The 17,649-nt window shown below is 35.0% G+C and overlaps 1 protein-coding gene across 4 annotated transcripts in view; it reads right to left on the bottom strand.

Moving 5' to 3' along the window:
* MDGA2 (MAM domain containing glycosylphosphatidylinositol anchor 2) overlaps positions 1 to 17,649 on the bottom strand; it is an 842,328-nt gene that overhangs the window by 397,011 nt on the left and 427,668 nt on the right. For all 4 annotated transcript variants that reach the window (XR_009531733.1, XM_060096268.1, XM_060096270.1 and 1 more), the window contains exon 3: positions 12,037 to 12,211. Coding sequence is in view for 3 of the 4 variants with exons in the window: in XM_060096268.1 (XP_059952251.1) it covers positions 12,037 to 12,211 (175 nt within the window). In the remaining variant the exon portion in view is untranslated. The remainder of the gene's footprint in view (positions 1 to 12,036; positions 12,212 to 17,649) is intronic.

Here is a 17,649-nt window from a genome sequence, read left to right as displayed (position 1 = left end):
CAGATGTGTAGCTGGCTCCTGAAGCTAAAATCAAACTGTTAACATTCTAGAATAATTTATTATTATACTTCCCTTTATTAACATGTGTCATTTTGAGTTCCCCCAGAAGCAATCTCTATGACAAAGGCTCAAATGCAAAATGGGCATTTGAAAAGTGTTCCCAGAAACACCCATAAGGTATTGGGGAAGTGTGTGAGGGAAAAAAAAAATAATATATATATATATATATATAGATGCATTATTAAACTGGTGACAATTGTGAAGAATTAGAATTTAATTTTCCAGAGGAACTCTGGGAAACAGTGAAACAGTCTCTCTGAGTCATCCCATCCAAGGACCATGGTAGCTGAGGTATTTGTACACCAACTCCACTAATAATTTTTTCAAAGATATGGGGGTGAGCATTAATTTCTCAAAACTTCTGCCTGCTGAGAATATGGGCAGAGTAGACTCTGGAAACCAAAAAAATCTCTAGGAAAAGAATTTTCAGGTACATGCATTTGGAAGTCACTCCAGTGTACCCAGAAATAAAGAATGAGAAGAAGGTATCAGAGGTCACCAATACATTTTCTACTGCAATAGTTGATCAGGGAAATTCTGTATTTTTGGTACATCATGACTGAGAGAAATCTTTTTATTTTTTTACATTCTCCACTTTTACACATGCAGGAACTCTTTTCAAATATTATCTCTGTGATTAATCATGGGGTTAGAATAAAAATGGTAATCAGATTTCTGTTTTGCTATAGGAACCATTCTTCACAGATAAATATTCTTATCTTGTTAAAAAAAATCTATACTAATATTTAGCTTTAGAAACTAAATCTTGTTTGTCTAAAACATACTGCAGGTCAAAATGTAAAACTGGATTAACCCAATTTATTACACTGGTCTGCTTAAGTAAATAGCAACTACTTCTTCATACTTCAGTTGCTGTGACTTTAGACAAATAAAAATTGGATTCTTTTCTGATGAATAGAATTTGAGACATTATAAAAACTAAGAATAAGCCATAGAATGAATTGACATATTGGCATTATATTCTTCCATTGAGACACAGTCCAACTCTTCTTGTTTCATGAAAGAATGGGGAAAATGACAAACTAGAAAATGGTTCAGCTGCAGAAGATATTAATGTAGAATTCCAAGGGAGAGAAGTCTTAGACCAGGAGTATTTCCTACACTGTGGGCAGGGATTCTAAAACTGGAATCTGAGAAATTAGTAATTTTCCTATTTTATCCATTTAGTACACATAATCAATAAATGGATTTCTTTTCTTTCATGTGGTTGTTTTTGTTAAAGTGTATTTACTTCTGACCCTTAAAATGCGCTAAAAAGAACAAAATGACCAATACATTTTTGAAGACTCTCTATAATTTCATAAATACACTGTAGAAATGGAGAATAGATGGAAGTAGTAATCAAGAAAATAGTGATTAGAATAAGTATAACAAATATTCCTAAAACCTCAGTGGCTTAAAAAAACAACAAAACATCTTCCTTTCATCAAAATTGCAATGCAATTTCTCCTACTCTTATAGGTCTCCTGGGTAGCTTTCCCCTAAATGGTGACTCTGGGGAATTCACTGAAGGTCCAGTAGTTAGGAATCCATGCTTCCACTGCAGGGGGCATGGGTTCGATCCCTGGTCAGGGAACTAAGATCTCACATGCTCCGTGGCATGGCCAAAAATAAATAAATAAATAAATAAATGGTGATTTTTGTTATTCACAATCTTTCCATTGTGTGGCTCCAAAAACCAATGGGTCCTCAGACACTTTACAGGAGCCTCTGTATGGAGAGATAGATAAATCAAGACACTCTGTACAGAACTGTGTGAAGATGTTTCAGACACTCAACCTGAGTATGGCACACATCACTTCCTCTCACATTCCACTGGCCAAACTTGTCTCATGACCCCACTAGACAAACAGACTGGGAAATAGAGTTCATCTGTGTATTAAGGAAATTAACACCGGTTTGGTAAACATCTGCGAAGTGTCTATCGCAGGTCATAACTGATAGCCTAAAATTTGGAGGTGTGCTTTAGTACAGCATATTAAAGTGGGTTGATCTTGGTCTTGTCCCTAGGATATATCTTAGCAGTGAATTTGATGAAATTTAGGATACAAATAATATTTTAAACAAAATAGAAAAATATAAAATGAATAAATAGGAAATATAATTCTACAACAAAAATATTTTAAAATCTTAAAATACTTATGCACAGATAAAAATAAGACAAAATTAAACAGGAATAAATATAAGATTCTGCCTTCAGGTTACAATATAATCAACTGCACAAAAAATGTTAACAGAATGTAAATTTTCAAATGTCTAGGTGAAAAACATTCTTACCACAAGCCAATTCAAATCAACACAGTAAAAATATTATTGCTTTAATTTTTAAAGAATCCAAAATAAATAATTTTATTAGCAAGAATACAAATTTCTTCATTATAAGGATAATACTTCCAATTTAGACTGTGTGGATCACCTGATATCTATACTAATTTTTTGGGGGGAAATACTGACAAACTTAAGCATGGTAGGAGAGTCCACGAGAAGGTAAAATGTTTGGAAACTGTCTCATACAAACAACAATAAATTACATAGGAGTAATGAATCAGTAAAAAAAGGTGCAGGGAATCAGATTGTCTTTGTTCATATATACAAAACGGTCACATGAAAGAAAGAGTAGACATATGTTTGCATATTTAAAGTCCTAGGAAAGGCAACATAATTTTTAAAAATCTACAAATGTTGCATAAAAAATTTAACAAGAACTTAAAGAATAGTAAAGGACTTGTAAGCTGAAAATATATTACAGAAGCTACGTACACTTTATGTAAGACTCTGAGGAGAAGAAATTAGATGGGTTTAAAAGGAATGTAATATACATCTTTATCTGCCTATTCATGTCTAAGATTACAGGAATTTAAGCATTCTTAGCATGATGCTAACACGGTCTTTGACCTGGTAGGAGTCTCTATATACTCACTGTAGTTTTCACTAAAGGGTTTTTTTGTGTGTTACTAAGTTCTTTTATTAGTAATGCTAACACTAATCGGGAATTAGATTTGTCATGTGTCCCGTGAGTAAATAACTCTGATAAGCAAGCATTCTTCATCTGCAGATACACAAAATTGCAAAATTCTGTCTTGAAATTTATTAACAGGATAATTACCATGACAGCAACCCATTTTTAATAAGCATTGTAATTACCATATCAAGCATCATTAAGACCTTCCAACCCAAGGGAGGATGGGTGGTGGTGAGAAAATTATGTTTCATGAGATTGACATAAGGCAGTAGTCTTGCTACCAGAATTTCCATTAGTCGTAGGCATTTTTCCTAAACTTTGTTGTCCAGAAGTCATGTTGATGGGTCTAATAAAAATAAACTCAAACAACTCACTGCCAATATTTTTTAACTGTGACGTTTATAATTCTAACATAGGTAAATTGTATCTGAAGAATAAATTAATAACATGTCATCCTAATCGCCCATTAATTTCTCAGGTGAAGATGTAATAAAAAATCTAACAGACAAGGACAAAAAATTCCATCGCTTGTTCTGAATATAATGAAATGAAACAATCTACCTAAGTGAAATTAAAGTGGGGAGTATGTTTCAGAAATAAGAAGGCTTACAAAATGTTTAATGGATATTGGAAAAGATTTGTCTCATGTGTGAACAGTGTCTGCACAGATGAAAACTTATTAAGCTAACATCTCTGAATCTAATTTCTTTTTGAATTAAGAATAAGTTTTAATCAAACCTTAACCTTTAAAGTTGTATGACCTCTATTACCCTGTGAGCAATACAGTCATGGCTGAGAATAAGTGAAAGAATTATGGAAACACATTCTCAAAAAATTGTTTAAATGCCCTCAAGAATATCAAGGTAACAAATATATTTTAGTACGAGGACTTCAAAATTCTGTGAACCTACTTTTTTTTTTTTTTACATATTGTAGAATATACTCTCTTCCTCCAAAGACAGGTATTGGAGCTCCTTATGAGTGGCCATTGTTTCGTAGGTCAAATGAAGCAGTATTAGTATTAGGAGAATGCTGATTCTCATCAGTAATTCTGAAGTCCTAAAATTATAATTTCTTCATTTTATATTTCACATAAATAGCAGATAATCATTCATATGGTCTGAAAACATTAGCAGTAAAATCTCAACACAATATGACAGCTACTTTTCAAATTAAGCTTTCATTCTTCCTCTAAACTCACCATTTGAGTCACTATTCCCCAAACACAGTTCACTTAATCTCTCTTCTGTGTCTTCAAACTACTCACTCATTATGGAATACACTTGGCTTTCCCTTCTGTTTATTTAAACCTACTGTGTAAGAACTCTGAAGAGTTGGGTATTTTCCCTATTTACTAGCTAACAAGTTAGCTTGCCACAGCTTCATGGAAGCTCACAGAAGACATGAGACTCCTGGGTCAGAAGCAAAGGACTTTATCACCCAAGTCTCAGATGAGACTCATGTCGTCATAGGTTCTCCTCCTTCAATTTCCATAGGATCAATGTGGGATCAGTCCAGGCAAATGTTGTACACAGTTTGTGACACAGCTAAGGAATCTGGAGTTTAAGAAACTTCTGATCTTAAAAGGTCCTACTAGCAAACCTACCTAATCTTTGTCCCTGAGGGAGACATTACCTTTATTATCCTGCTCAGGGAGCAAATCTTCCTTCTGCTCTGGAGGCAGATATTAACTCTAATATCTAAGGCTGTTTGCTACACAAACATCCTGTAAAAAGAGAGTTCAGGACAAAAAACTGCCAAAAGTTTTCAGATGCATGTCAAATCTCATCCTTCAAACTACTATGTCAATCCTACTTCTTTAATGATAAGAGGCCACAGTACCATCTCACTCTTCCATTTTCTGTGCCATCTGACACATCATTCATGTTGTGTGGCATCATTTATGTTATTTACTTTCTTGCTTAACATTTGTGTCCCATTTAAATAAATTATATATTTAATGTTGTCTCTTTAAGTAGTTCAAACTCAATGAAGGTACAAATTATGTAATAAATTCTTTTTTAGCCTCACAAAATTTAATGCAACTATATTTTGAATAGCGTCTCAAATATTTGTGGCATGAAGAAGGGTAAAAATTTAATTTGTAAATGTTTCATCTAAACCACCAGTAAACAAATGTTAGTGAAAGAGTTTTATTCTATCTGTTGGGGGGAAAATTAGTTAGAATGTGGCAATAATGTTCCCTATGCTATTGTCTGTCCTTTTCTTTTAAGATACCATTTCAGTCAACTTTATTTGGTGATTTGGTGTCAAAGAACACCAATTCTTATGGAGAATTAAAGAGAAGTGTAAATATAATTAGAATTGACAACAGTCTTCTGATAAAATCTGGAATGGGATTAGTTTTCACTTCTAGGAGCTTAATTACAAGGACCTCCAAGGCAAAATCTTCAAATATATATTTTATGAATTAAAAATTATCAAATTATACATGCACATACTTTAGAAAGCCAATGACTATACAAACACAACCTCAAGTACTTCTAATACCCAGAGGCAACCTTTCTAATGCATCTCTTAACCATTCTTGGTTTTGCCTTCATATTTCTAAATGTTTAACTGCTCTTTATAGATTTTTTTTCCATTTTCACATTGTCTTACTGATTTTTTCCTGTTGAAGAGAAGTCTTTAGTTCTCTTATACTAACTCTCCTCCTTCCCCATGTTCCTTATATTTATATACTTATGTTTAAGTCAACTGCTATTGTTATCATTATCCAAGTATATCTTCAGAGTTGAACCTTGTAATATATTTCAATTACATTTCATTTCATACAACTTTTTCTTTGTGTTGTTATTAAACACTCACTTTTTGTTTCCTCAATCATGTATACACCCATCATTACCATATTATTAAGCTTTCCATGAGAAGTGTAAAATCCTTCTCTAAACCATCAGATAACCCACTAGTTGCATCTCTCTCCTGAAGACATCCTTCATGAAGCCTCTTCTCCCAGACTCAGTCTGTCTTGGTTGCTCTTGACTTTCAAGGCACAGCTATCATCATGGTATTTTGCTTCATTATCATCTTGGGATTCCCTTCTATATTCTCCTATATACAATCTCCTATTTTTTAAATCAGTTTTGGTGGAACATACATAAAAGTAGTGTCCTGAGAAAGGGAACGTGGCAGAACTAATTTGGAAATCTTATAGGTCTAAAAATGTCTTCTTTCTTCTTTAATACCTGAAAAAAATGTCTGGTTCTGTAGAAAAATTCTAGTTTGAAAATAGTTTTCCTTCAGAATTTCAAAAGCTTTACTCAATTGTCTTCTAGCTTTCCGATTTCTATTATGCCATTTTGATTCCTAATTCTTTATATGTGATCATTTCGGAAAAAATGAAAATCTCACTGGAAACATTTAAGATCTTCATTTTTATCCTAGTGTTTAAATTGCATGTGGATGTGTTTTGGTGTGGATCTTGCTTACTCTATGTGCTAGACACCTAGTGGGTGCTTTTTAATTAGAAACATACGTCTAAATATGATAGAAATTTTTATTAATTTTTTAGAAAATAATTTTTTCATCTCTATTTCTCTTTTTGGAATTCTATTCAAACGTTAGATTAGCTGGACCATTTCTCTAATCTTCTTATCTTCTCCTTCTTCTTCCATCCCTTTGATTGATAAATTTTGTTTTATTCTCTGTAAGATTTCGTCAACTTTATCTCCATCCCTTTTATTGATTTTTATGTTAAGATTTTTAATATTCTAAGAGTTCACTGATGTTCTCTGAAAATTCCTTGTTTCTCTTTTCCTATTCTTGTTATGTGAATGCAACATTTCCCTTTTTTTTCTGAGAATACTAAATAAAAGTATCAATAATTGTGTTTTATTTTGTAGTTGGGCTCCCTGAAGTATCCTTGTTTCCTGAATTCTTTCTCCCATTTATTTTTCTTGGTTTCTCTCTTTTATTTTTTAGAAGATTGTCTCAAATGTTTGGTTATCTGGTATACTCACATCTAAGACTCAGTTATAAAAGAGCTTATTGGTAGCTCTGTTGATCAACAGTAGGCTTCACTGTGAGTGTATTAGTGAGGTTGTTTCAACAAGGACCCTTTTGTCAGGATCTGTAGCCTTTTCTCCAGAGATCATCAATTTTCCTAGATAGGAATTCTCCAATATTCCACCAGAAAGGAATTCTCAGAACCAAGTGTCAAAAGGGATTGTGATGAGTATGTAAACTTTCACTTAATAACTGTGATTTAAGACTATGTTGCCTCTTGTTTCCAATGATTCCATGTTTCTTAGTTCAAAGTTTCTCAGGCTCAACATCTCACAAAAATAAATTTCTAGCCTTCTGCAGGGATTTGACTAGGAAGTTGGTGGGAGAAGTTAAGTAGTTGAGCACTGAATTGTTTGAAATATGAAAGGAGGTCTGAGTATTTAACTCTTCTTATATAGACCTTTAACCACTTCTTCTGTTTTAAGACTGAATTACACTCTAAGAGCTAAATGGTGTCTCCAATTCCTGAGTTATTTAAGAATTCTGTAACATTTCAGTATGCCTAGTTCTATCCTCCTACATACTGACAGCTTTTTTTTTTTTTTTTTTTTTTTTTTTTGTGGTACGCGGGCCTCTCACTGTTGTGGCCTCTCCCGTTGCGGAGCACAGGCTCCGGATGCGCAGGCTCAGTGGCCATGGCTCACGGGCCCAGCCGCTCCACGGCACGTGGGATCCTCCCGGACCAGGGCACAAACCCGCGCCCCCTGCATCGGCAGGCGGACTCTCAACCACTGCACCACCAGGGAAGCCCCATACTGACAGCTTTGATTCAAGTTTTCTTTAGTATGCTGAGCAGTGGCCATTCCCTGATCTGATCCTTTTCCTTCAAAATTGTTTTTCTGTCATCTCCTCTCCCATTCCCTCTATCACTGTTGATATGTGTTTTGTTCTTGTTACTGTTGTTGTTTTATTCCTTTATTATTGTTTTAGCATAGTTTTAGGGAGAAGATGTGAAGAATGAATATGTTTGAAAACAGCAGGTTTAAGTAGAACTAATCCTACATATTTTTCTTAAACATATAGCTGTTAGTTTTCAGACCCTCGGAAGCTATTTCCCAGCAAAAGAAGAATTGTAATTGATGAGCTTTTGATCAGAATTATTTGTATAAACGACTAGGTCAGATTTTACAAAAAAAATAAGTTATGTGGTTATGAAATCTGCTTGTTTATAAATATACTTTTAAAGGAATTATACTTCATTTCGGAATGCTTTTAGAATTCTTAGGAAGCAAAATGATAGGTCATGATAAACTGAGAAACATAGCTATATCTTCTCAAAATAGTAACACAGAGAAAACCAAAAAAAAAAAAAAAATACATTTGGTAGTTGCTTTATAAAACCTAAATGGTCCAATTTTTCTACTATAATAAATTTTAGAAAATTATGTGGGAAGAAATTGTTAATTTAAATTAATAAATCTTCCCAAATTGATCAAAATATTAATATAGCGTCACAAATATTTCAAAATATCTATCTAATAAAATCACTTCATTTTATATCAATCAGCATTGCAGCAGGTTCCTTTTCTGAAAATAAATTTCCTTATCAAAATAATGAGTTAGCACTAAATTTTATTTTAGGTAGGTATTAGCTCTAAAGTCTAGAAACTTATGATCAGAATATGGGGTTTAATGAGAGGTACACATTTTTACTATTATGAAATCTCTCCAGGATGGCTATAAACTTAATATTTTATGGAAGATTTTTAAAAGACAACCTATAACAAGGGATTCAAGGATAAATTCTAGTATCATTTATTAGAATTTTTGTTAAATCTAAGCCATAGTCTGCCTCAGCTTGTTGTTGCAAATATAATCCTTACCTGCAGATTATTTTGTATTTTGTATTCTATGCCTATACTCTGTTCCAAGTTCTACCAATGTTGACGAATTAGTTTAGAAAAAGAAATAGAAATCTACAGCGTAGTTGATGATTCTAAAACCATGACTTCAAGCATAAAAAAATAATAATAATCCTATTGTTTTATCATTTCCAAAAGTAGTTACAGCAACAGCACCTGAAATAAAGTTGCTCACTTGTTTATGGTTTATAAAAATGAATTTCAATTCAATCGACCAGTCCAACATCAAATCAAAATCCAAGTAGCAGATGAATCTTAAGACTATAATCCAATTTTAGATGTCAATGTTGCCAAGTTTAAACTCAGCACTGATATGCTAGTCATGTTCCTACTGACAATGATAGGACAGGTTTTAAAGTATAAATATTCATGTAGAGAAAACATACTTGAGCCTAAAAACTGTGTTGCTTAAAAACTGTGTTGTTCAATCAAGGTTATATTTGAACAACATGGATTCCCAAAAAGGCCTAATTGTATCAATTGTAAAGTATTCTTATCAGTCAAAACATGTTTGAAGATTTACTATGTGAAGGAATTTATTTATTTAAACTTTCAAAATAGGCATAACTACTTAAAACGCATGTCTAGATCCCCATAAGAAAGATCTTCTCTGGGACTTCCCTGGTGGTCCAGTGGTTAAGACTCCACACTTCAACTTCCGGGGGCATGGGTTCTATCCCTGGTCAGGGAACTAAGATGCCACATGCTGCGCAGCTGTGGCCAAAAAAAAAAAAAAAAAAAAAAAAAAAAAAATCTTCTCTGGAGCTGAAGTTAATGTATTCCCAGGAAAATTTATATTATTGAGATGTCACATTTGTTTATACAGTCCATAATTGAATACATGTTATTCTCTCAAATAATATAATTTTAGACAGCTTTCTAATAAATCCTTGTCACCAGAAACTTACTGAAAGTAGTACTTCACTATGGTATGCATCACCATGACATTTAACTTAAACAACATAGAACAAGATGTTTGTCAAGTTTAGGTTGTGTGGGAAAAATCCCAAAGGAGGCATAGAAGGGAATAGAGCTAGTGCCTTCAAGCATGGCTGCTTGGAAGGTAACACAGGCCTTAAAAGACTAACAGGGCTTGGGAAAACTGGAGGGAGTCATGCTGTCAGTTCCACCCAAGTGTGCAATGTGAACTAAGATCCTGAGGCACAACTGAGTCTGGACAGCAAGGGATATGAACAAACAGAAAAGAGTGGGTATAATGCAGAATAGTACTGAAAAGGCTTTGCAGTAAGAAGAGAAGCCTCTTTTTAAGTCTCTAAAAATGTCATTTCCCTCTTGTATTAGATTTTTATCACAGCAATACAATTTTATTGTTTTTATCAAACTTATTGGAGTGGCAATGCAAGTCACAATCTCTTATTCAAAGACTTAGGGGAATGTTTTTCAGAATATTTCAGATTTTAGGAAGATAATAAAGTACATATACCATGTATAATATAACACAGCCAGCAGGCTCTGTGGCAACACTGTGTAATCAAATACATTATTTCCAGAGCAAAACATCTGATTATTCAGACAAAGCAGGGTAAATAAAGACCAGAAAGTCTTTTCTATTTTTGTATTCAAGTCATTTCAGGTTAGATGTTGCCACCAATAAAATTAAACAAAACACACCCATTCAATCTGCAGAATGTTTTAGATTTTAGGATTGTGTCTAAGGTATTGAAGTTGTGTATTTTAAAACTTCATGACCAAAACTATAACAAAAAACACAGCAGTATACTTTAAAAAGTTATATTATAGAAGTGTTTAATTCATTTAAATCAAATTTAGTGTCATTTAAAATTATATGTGAAAAACACTAAACATAGTATTTTTTTAAAGTATATGTTACTATAAATATTTGATCAGGGGATGGGTGTCCAGAGGCTATACTGTTGGGAAGCATAGGGGTAAGGCTAACCTGAAGGCCCGTAAGGACAGGGAGAGAGCAGCACATGGGCTACAGAGGCCCTAGTTATGCCAGAGGATGCCTAAGGGACTAGGAAATGCTAGAAAGATTGGACATGGGCTTCTTCTCTCTCATCCTTTTCAGGAATGGTGCAAGCAGCACCTGAATGTAGAAGGTGAATCATAAATGCAGCCTTGTCACCCACTTCGCAGTCACCTGAATAATTACATAAGATACAGCACAGGATCTGATAAATCACATATAATTCCCATCACTTTCCCAACTATGCAATACTTACCCTGATTGAAAGAAAAGAAAAAAGGAAAGAATGAAAGATGGGTAGAAAAACAGGAACTCCTCACTTGTTACTTATGTCTGAATCACTAAAAAAATCCTTTTATTCTAACACTAGAGAGTTAACCCAAAAAATGCACGTTCTTGTAAAAAGACAATGGAACGATAGAAACCTATGCAAAAGACCAAACTGAACGTAGGTCCTTAATTTGTCTTGGTGGGGAAGAAAGTAAGGAGACCAAGAGGACTTTAAATATATTTGCTAACAGCAAAAAGTAGAAAACTGAGACCAAGAACAAAAATAAATCAACAAACAATTTCCAGGTGGCACAGCATTGCCCTACATACTGATTACTTTCAACAGAATTGGATCAAAAACAGACTCTATACTGAGATTTTGGTCTTTCACAAGTCAATTCAAATAGTTTTGCTCATGATGTGCATTTTAAAAAATAAGAATAACAGAAATTACACATAGGTAAAGTTAACAAAACCGATTACAGTATGTAAAGTATGATTTTTTATACAAATATAAATATGCATTTTCATACTTATATATAAAGATAAGAAGTATATACATTCAACACTAACAGTCATTGGTGGGATTTTCAGTGATATTTATTGTCTTATTAATCTGGTTCTTAAATGTTCTGTAATGAATATGTATTATTTAATAATAAAAACTGAAAATTTCTAATGGAGATTCTTTCTTCCGGAAATATGTTAAATGAGCTATCACAACTGTATACACTTGTCATTCTCAACTAAGTAGAACTCTGTTTTTTTGAACAAACCCTAGTTTTTCTCAATAGATGTAACAATAAAAAAAAACAGACCTTAAGTTGTAAGACAGAAGAAACCTGTAGTAGACTTAATTATAGATTTCTGGGAAATTTACTTACAGTACACATCCACTCTGATTGACTTTATCGCTGGGGACCCCAGGCCATTCTCTGCTTTACAGTAATACCGGCCTCCTTGGTGTCGCTGAATATTTGTAATCCTCAAAGTCTCGTTGAAGACACTTGAGTCTTGGAATCTGTCAGAGGCACTTCCTGCTGTTTTGGTCCACCTGATCTGAGCAAGCATCAACAAAGATTGTTACTTTAGGTTGGTTTTCTCACTGAAAAATTAAATAGCAATTACTCATTTGAAGAGTTGGCTTTCAGAACTGCTACAGTGCCCTTTTTGGCAAATTATTGGAAATTAAGAAGAAAAGTTTATACACGTAATTCAACTATAAAAGTTTCAAATGCAATGTCATCATTGTATAGTGTGTATAATTCTAATTCAATTGCATAGAGTTTATCAATAGTTCAATCAGTGTAAGGGCAATATAAATATAATACAAAAGAAGTTAAATATAAGTACTGCACTGAAAATATGGATTAGTTTCTTTTTGTTGAGCCTCTAAAATTCTCACTCATATTTTCAAAACCCTGTAAGGCACTTTTTATTTACTTAGTACAGGTACTAAAGGTAGGTTCTCACTTTCTTTCTGGACATGCTTCAGTATTTTATTCAAAATTTTCTATTTGATTTGGATAATTTAAGCATATTACCATAATAGCTTCTTGAAATTATGTGTAATTTTATACACCTGGTTGTTAAAAATGGTTTTTATTTTTTTTTATGTTTTTGCTTTAATAAGCCCACAAATGACTTATCTGTTTTGATAATTAGAATTCACTTTACATCAATAATTATTTTCAAAAAATGTGTAAACTTTTCCAAAGAAAACATTTCTATTTAACTGCCAAGCACTTTGAATATCTAAAACATTCCATTATAAACAATACCATTCTTTTAAACACAGCTGTGCACAACAGTTTTAGATTTTACCAGAAATAAAGACTGGCATTCAACTCAAATTTTGGGTATTTTAGCTTATAAAACATGAATGGAAGTCACATGATAATACTGTAAAGTGATATAAAACAGGATGTAAAAAAGATTCAGTTTATTTCTCTCCTTGTCCCTGCTGTATAATATATATTATTATTATTATTATTATTATTATGTTTAGGTTGAAAAACTGCTGATAGAAATCCTCTGGTCAAACACAAATGAAGAAACATAGAAAAATGCAACTAAGGAGTGGGTCATCAAAATTGAAATCCTTTAATACTGCCATTATTTATGCTACTTTCATACAATGTTAATTAAAATTTATGATCTAATGACATTAAGTATCTTTAAAAAGTTCTCCAAATCATTACAATATCAGTATAAATATATTCATGCTTGCCGTTAATTGTGAATGAAATGAAAATGTTACCTAGAGATTAATAAAAATTGAGTAATTCATAAAAATAAATATCAAATGTTTATCCAACACTTTGTGCAGAAAATATACACAAGAATAAATGGAATGGGCTTCCCTGGTGGCGCAGTGGTTGAGAATCTGCCTGCCAATGCAGGGGACACGGGTTCAAGCCCTGGTTTGGGAAGATTCCACATACCCTGGAGCAACTAGGCCCGTGAGCCACAACTACTGAGCCTGTGCATCTGGAGCCTGTGATCCGCAAAAAGAGAGGTTGCGATAGTGAGGGGCCCGCGCACCGCGATGAAGAGTGGCCCCCACTTGCCACAACTAGAGAAAGCCCTCGCACAGAAATGAAGACCCAACACAGCCATAAATAAATAAATAAATAAATAAATAAATGGAATGATTCCCGATTTCAAGCAGTTTATAAGCTGATTATTAATACGCTCATAAAAAGATGAAGGGTAACATGGGCACTGGTTTGATAAGTACTATTTCCATGGGGATATCTAGGATTCTATTTTAACTTAAATTTCAAAACTTATAGGTAACCAAATAAAGAAAATTGAAATAAATAAGCAAATTATATAATTTTGTTCTTGTATAGAGATATGTTCTCTCTAAAATAATAGATATTTCTAAGATATAACCTAAGATATAATAAATACAAATTACCAATTAAAATACCAAGTTTTCTTTGAGTATCACAATATAGGACCCAAATTGATTTTTAAAAATAAATATTTCAGAACATAAAAAGTTCAGGATAAAAAGAGTTATGGAAATGACCTAGCAGTTTCAGATATTAAAAATATAATATTATGGCTTCCCTGGTGGCACAGTGGTTGGGGGTCCGCCTGCCGATGCGGGGGACGCGGGTTCGTGCCCTGGTCTGGGAGGATCCTGCGTCCCGTGGAGCGGCTGGGCCCATGAGCCATGGCCGCTGGGCCTGCGCATCCGGAGCCTGTGCTCCACAGCGGGAGGGGCCACACCGGTGGGAGGCCCGCATACCGCAAAACAAATAAATAAATAATAATAATAATATTAATACAATAATTTAGTTATAGAATACTGTTACAGTATTGGGAACTGTCCAGGAATTGGAGGCGGGGGTAAAGAACAAGAGTGAGTGTGTGTGTGTGAAAGAGAAAAGAAAACGTGAGAGAAGAAATTATGATATAGACCAGCAGTTATCAAACTTTTTGGTCTTAGAACACCTTTACACTATTGAAAATTATTAAGGACCCCAAATAGCTTTTGTTTATTGGAATTATATCTTTTCATAATCATTGTAGTATAAATTAAAACTGAGACAATGTTAAATTTTGTATTAACTCATTTTAAATCATATTAATAAACTGAAGACATTAACATAAGGAATATTTTTAATCACAAAATTATATTTTTCAAAACAAAAATAATTGAGTAAAATGAATGGAATTGCTTTATAGCTTTGCAAATCTCTTTAATATCTGCTTTAGTGGAAAAGAGCTGTCTTGATAATTATATCACCTTCTGCATGCAATCTGTGGCAACATATTGCTTTGTTTGAAATATGTGAAGAAAATCTCGCCTCACACTGATAACTGGTAATAAAGGCAGGAGTGTTTCAATAGCCTTTTCAGATAATTGTGGATAGCCTTCCTTAATACTAAACTAAAACCTCACAAGTGTTAGTTTCCTAACATTTGATGGCAAAGTAGAATCAAAAACCATATAAATGCCCTTTTGGCACTCTGTGAGACTAAAATCCATTGGTCTATCTTGCACTTTTAATGGATTGTTTACTCATACATGATTTTGTAGCATCATACATTAGTCATCTGGAAAATATGAATTCACTGAGTTATGCAGATCTTCCAGATGTTGACATATTTCATTATATAATACAAGTCACATATATTAATATCATCAAACAGAAGAGTTTTTAAGTGCTGGGAAGCAGCAATACTTATGTTGGCAGATTTTCCAAACTTCTAATTTTTCTCTTGAAAAGGTAAAGTTTATCATTAGTAATAAATATAACTAAGGTATTTTATTTGGGATGGCAAATTCACTTCAATCATTTTTGAGAAAATATTTGCCAAATACCCAAGTCTGAATAACCGTTATTTGTATAACAAACATCCTTTTAAGTAAAAACATTATTCTATGAAAAAAAGTGGCGGAGACATTAAAGAGAGTGAACAGCTAAGACGTGGAGATCACCTTCCTCCCCATAAGTACATAAGAAATACATCTACATGTGGAACAACTGCTACAGAACACCTACTGAATGCTGGCAGAAGACCTCAGACATCCTAAAAGGTAAGAAACTCCCCATGTGCCTGGTTAGGGCAAAAGAAAAAAGAAGAAACAGAGACAAGAGAATAGAGATGGGACCTGCACCAGTGGGAGGGAGCTGTGAAGGAGGAAAGGTTTCCACACACTAGGAAGTCCCTTCACTGGCGGAGACAGGGGGTGGTGGAGGGGGAAGCTTTGGAGCCACGGAGGAGAGCAGCAACAGGGGTGCGGAGGGCAAAGCAGAGAGACTCCCACATAAAAGATTGCTGCCGACCAGGACTCACCAGCCCGAGAGGCTTTCTGCTCACCTGCTGGGACGGGTTGGGGCTGGGAGCTGAGGCTCGGGCTTCGGAGGTCAGATCCCAGAAAGAGGACTGGGATTGGCTGTGTGAACACAGCCTGAAGGGGGCTAGTGCACCACAGCTAGTTGGGACGGAGTCCGGGAAAAACTCTGAAACTGCCTGAGGCAAGAGACCATTGTTTCTGCATGTGCGAGGAGGGGGGATTTCTGCTCCATGTACCCACAGAAGGCAGAGCACTGCCTACGCAAGCTCCAGAGACAGGCGTGAGCTGCAGCAGTCAGCTTGGACCCCAGAGACGGGCATGAAACACTAACAGTGTCGCTGCTGCCACCAAGAATCCTGTGTGCAAGCACAGGTCACTACCCACACCCCCTCAGGAGCCTGTTCAGCACGCCACTGCCAGGGTCCTGAGATCTAGAGACAACTTCCTTGGGAGAACACACAGCGAGCCTCAGGCTGCTACAATGTCATGCTGGCCTCTGCCACCACAGGCTCACCCTGCATTCCAATTATGACTACCACACCCCTCACTATCCCTGGCCTGAGTGAGCAAGAGAGCAATAATTGGTCGCTGTTTTAACCCCCTCCTGTCTGGGCAGGGAAGAGATGCCTGAGGGCAGCCTACATGCAGAGACAGGGCCAAAACAAAGCTGAACACCAGGAGCTGTGCAAACAAAGAAGAGAAAGGGAAATTTCTCCATGCAAGCTCAGGAGCAGAGGATTAAATCCCCACAATCAACTTGATGAACCCTGCATCTGTGGAATACCTGAATAGACAGCGAATATTCCCAAAATTGAGGCAGTGGACTTTGGGAACAACTGTAGACTTGGGGTTCGCTTTCCACACCTGATTTGTTTCTGCTTTTCACGTTTAGCTTAGTTTAGTTTTTAGTGCTTGTTATGATTGGTGGATTTCCTTATTGGTTTGGTTGCTCTCTTCTTTTTTACTTTTTTATTTTATTGTTTTTTTTTTAATTAAATTTGTTTTTCCTTTTTTCTCTTTTTGTGAGTGCGTATGTTTCTTTGTATAATTTTGACTGTTTAGGTTTACTTTTACTATTTGTCCTAGGGTTCTGACTGTTCATTTATTTGTTTTTGTTCTTTGTTTTCTTTTTATGAGTGTGTGTACGTTTCTTTGTGTGATTTTCACTGTTTATTTTTACTTTTACAATTTGTCCTACGGCTCTGACTGTTCATTATTATTTTTTTTTTCCTTCCTTTTATTCCAAGCCATGAGGCTAGCAGGGTCTTGGTGCTCTGGCCAGGTGTCAGGACTGAGCCTCTGAGATGGGAGACCCAAGTCCAGATCACTGGACCACAAGAGATTTACTGGCCCCACGTAATATCAATCAGCAAGAGCTCTCATAGAGATCTCCGTATCAACACAAAGAATCAATTCCACCCAATGGTCAGCAAACTCCAGTGGTGGACACCCCATGCCAAACAACTAGCAAGACAGGAACACAACCCCACCCATTAGCAGAGAGGCTGCCTAATCTCATACTAAGTACACAGACATGCCAAAACACACCACCAGACATGGCCCTGCCCATCAAAAGGACAAGATCCAGCCCCACCCATGAAAACACAGGTACCAGTCTCCTCCATCAAGAAGGCTACAAAAGCCACTGAACTAACCTAACCCACTGAGGGTAGAGACCAAA

The sequence above is a fragment of the Mesoplodon densirostris genome, chromosome 4 (assembly GCF_025265405.1).
Source record: "Mesoplodon densirostris isolate mMesDen1 chromosome 4, mMesDen1 primary haplotype, whole genome shotgun sequence".
NCBI lineage: Eukaryota > Metazoa > Chordata > Mammalia > Artiodactyla > Ziphiidae > Mesoplodon > Mesoplodon densirostris.
Note: the sequence above shows the minus strand (reverse complement) of the source record. Positions and strands in the feature narration are given on the sequence as shown.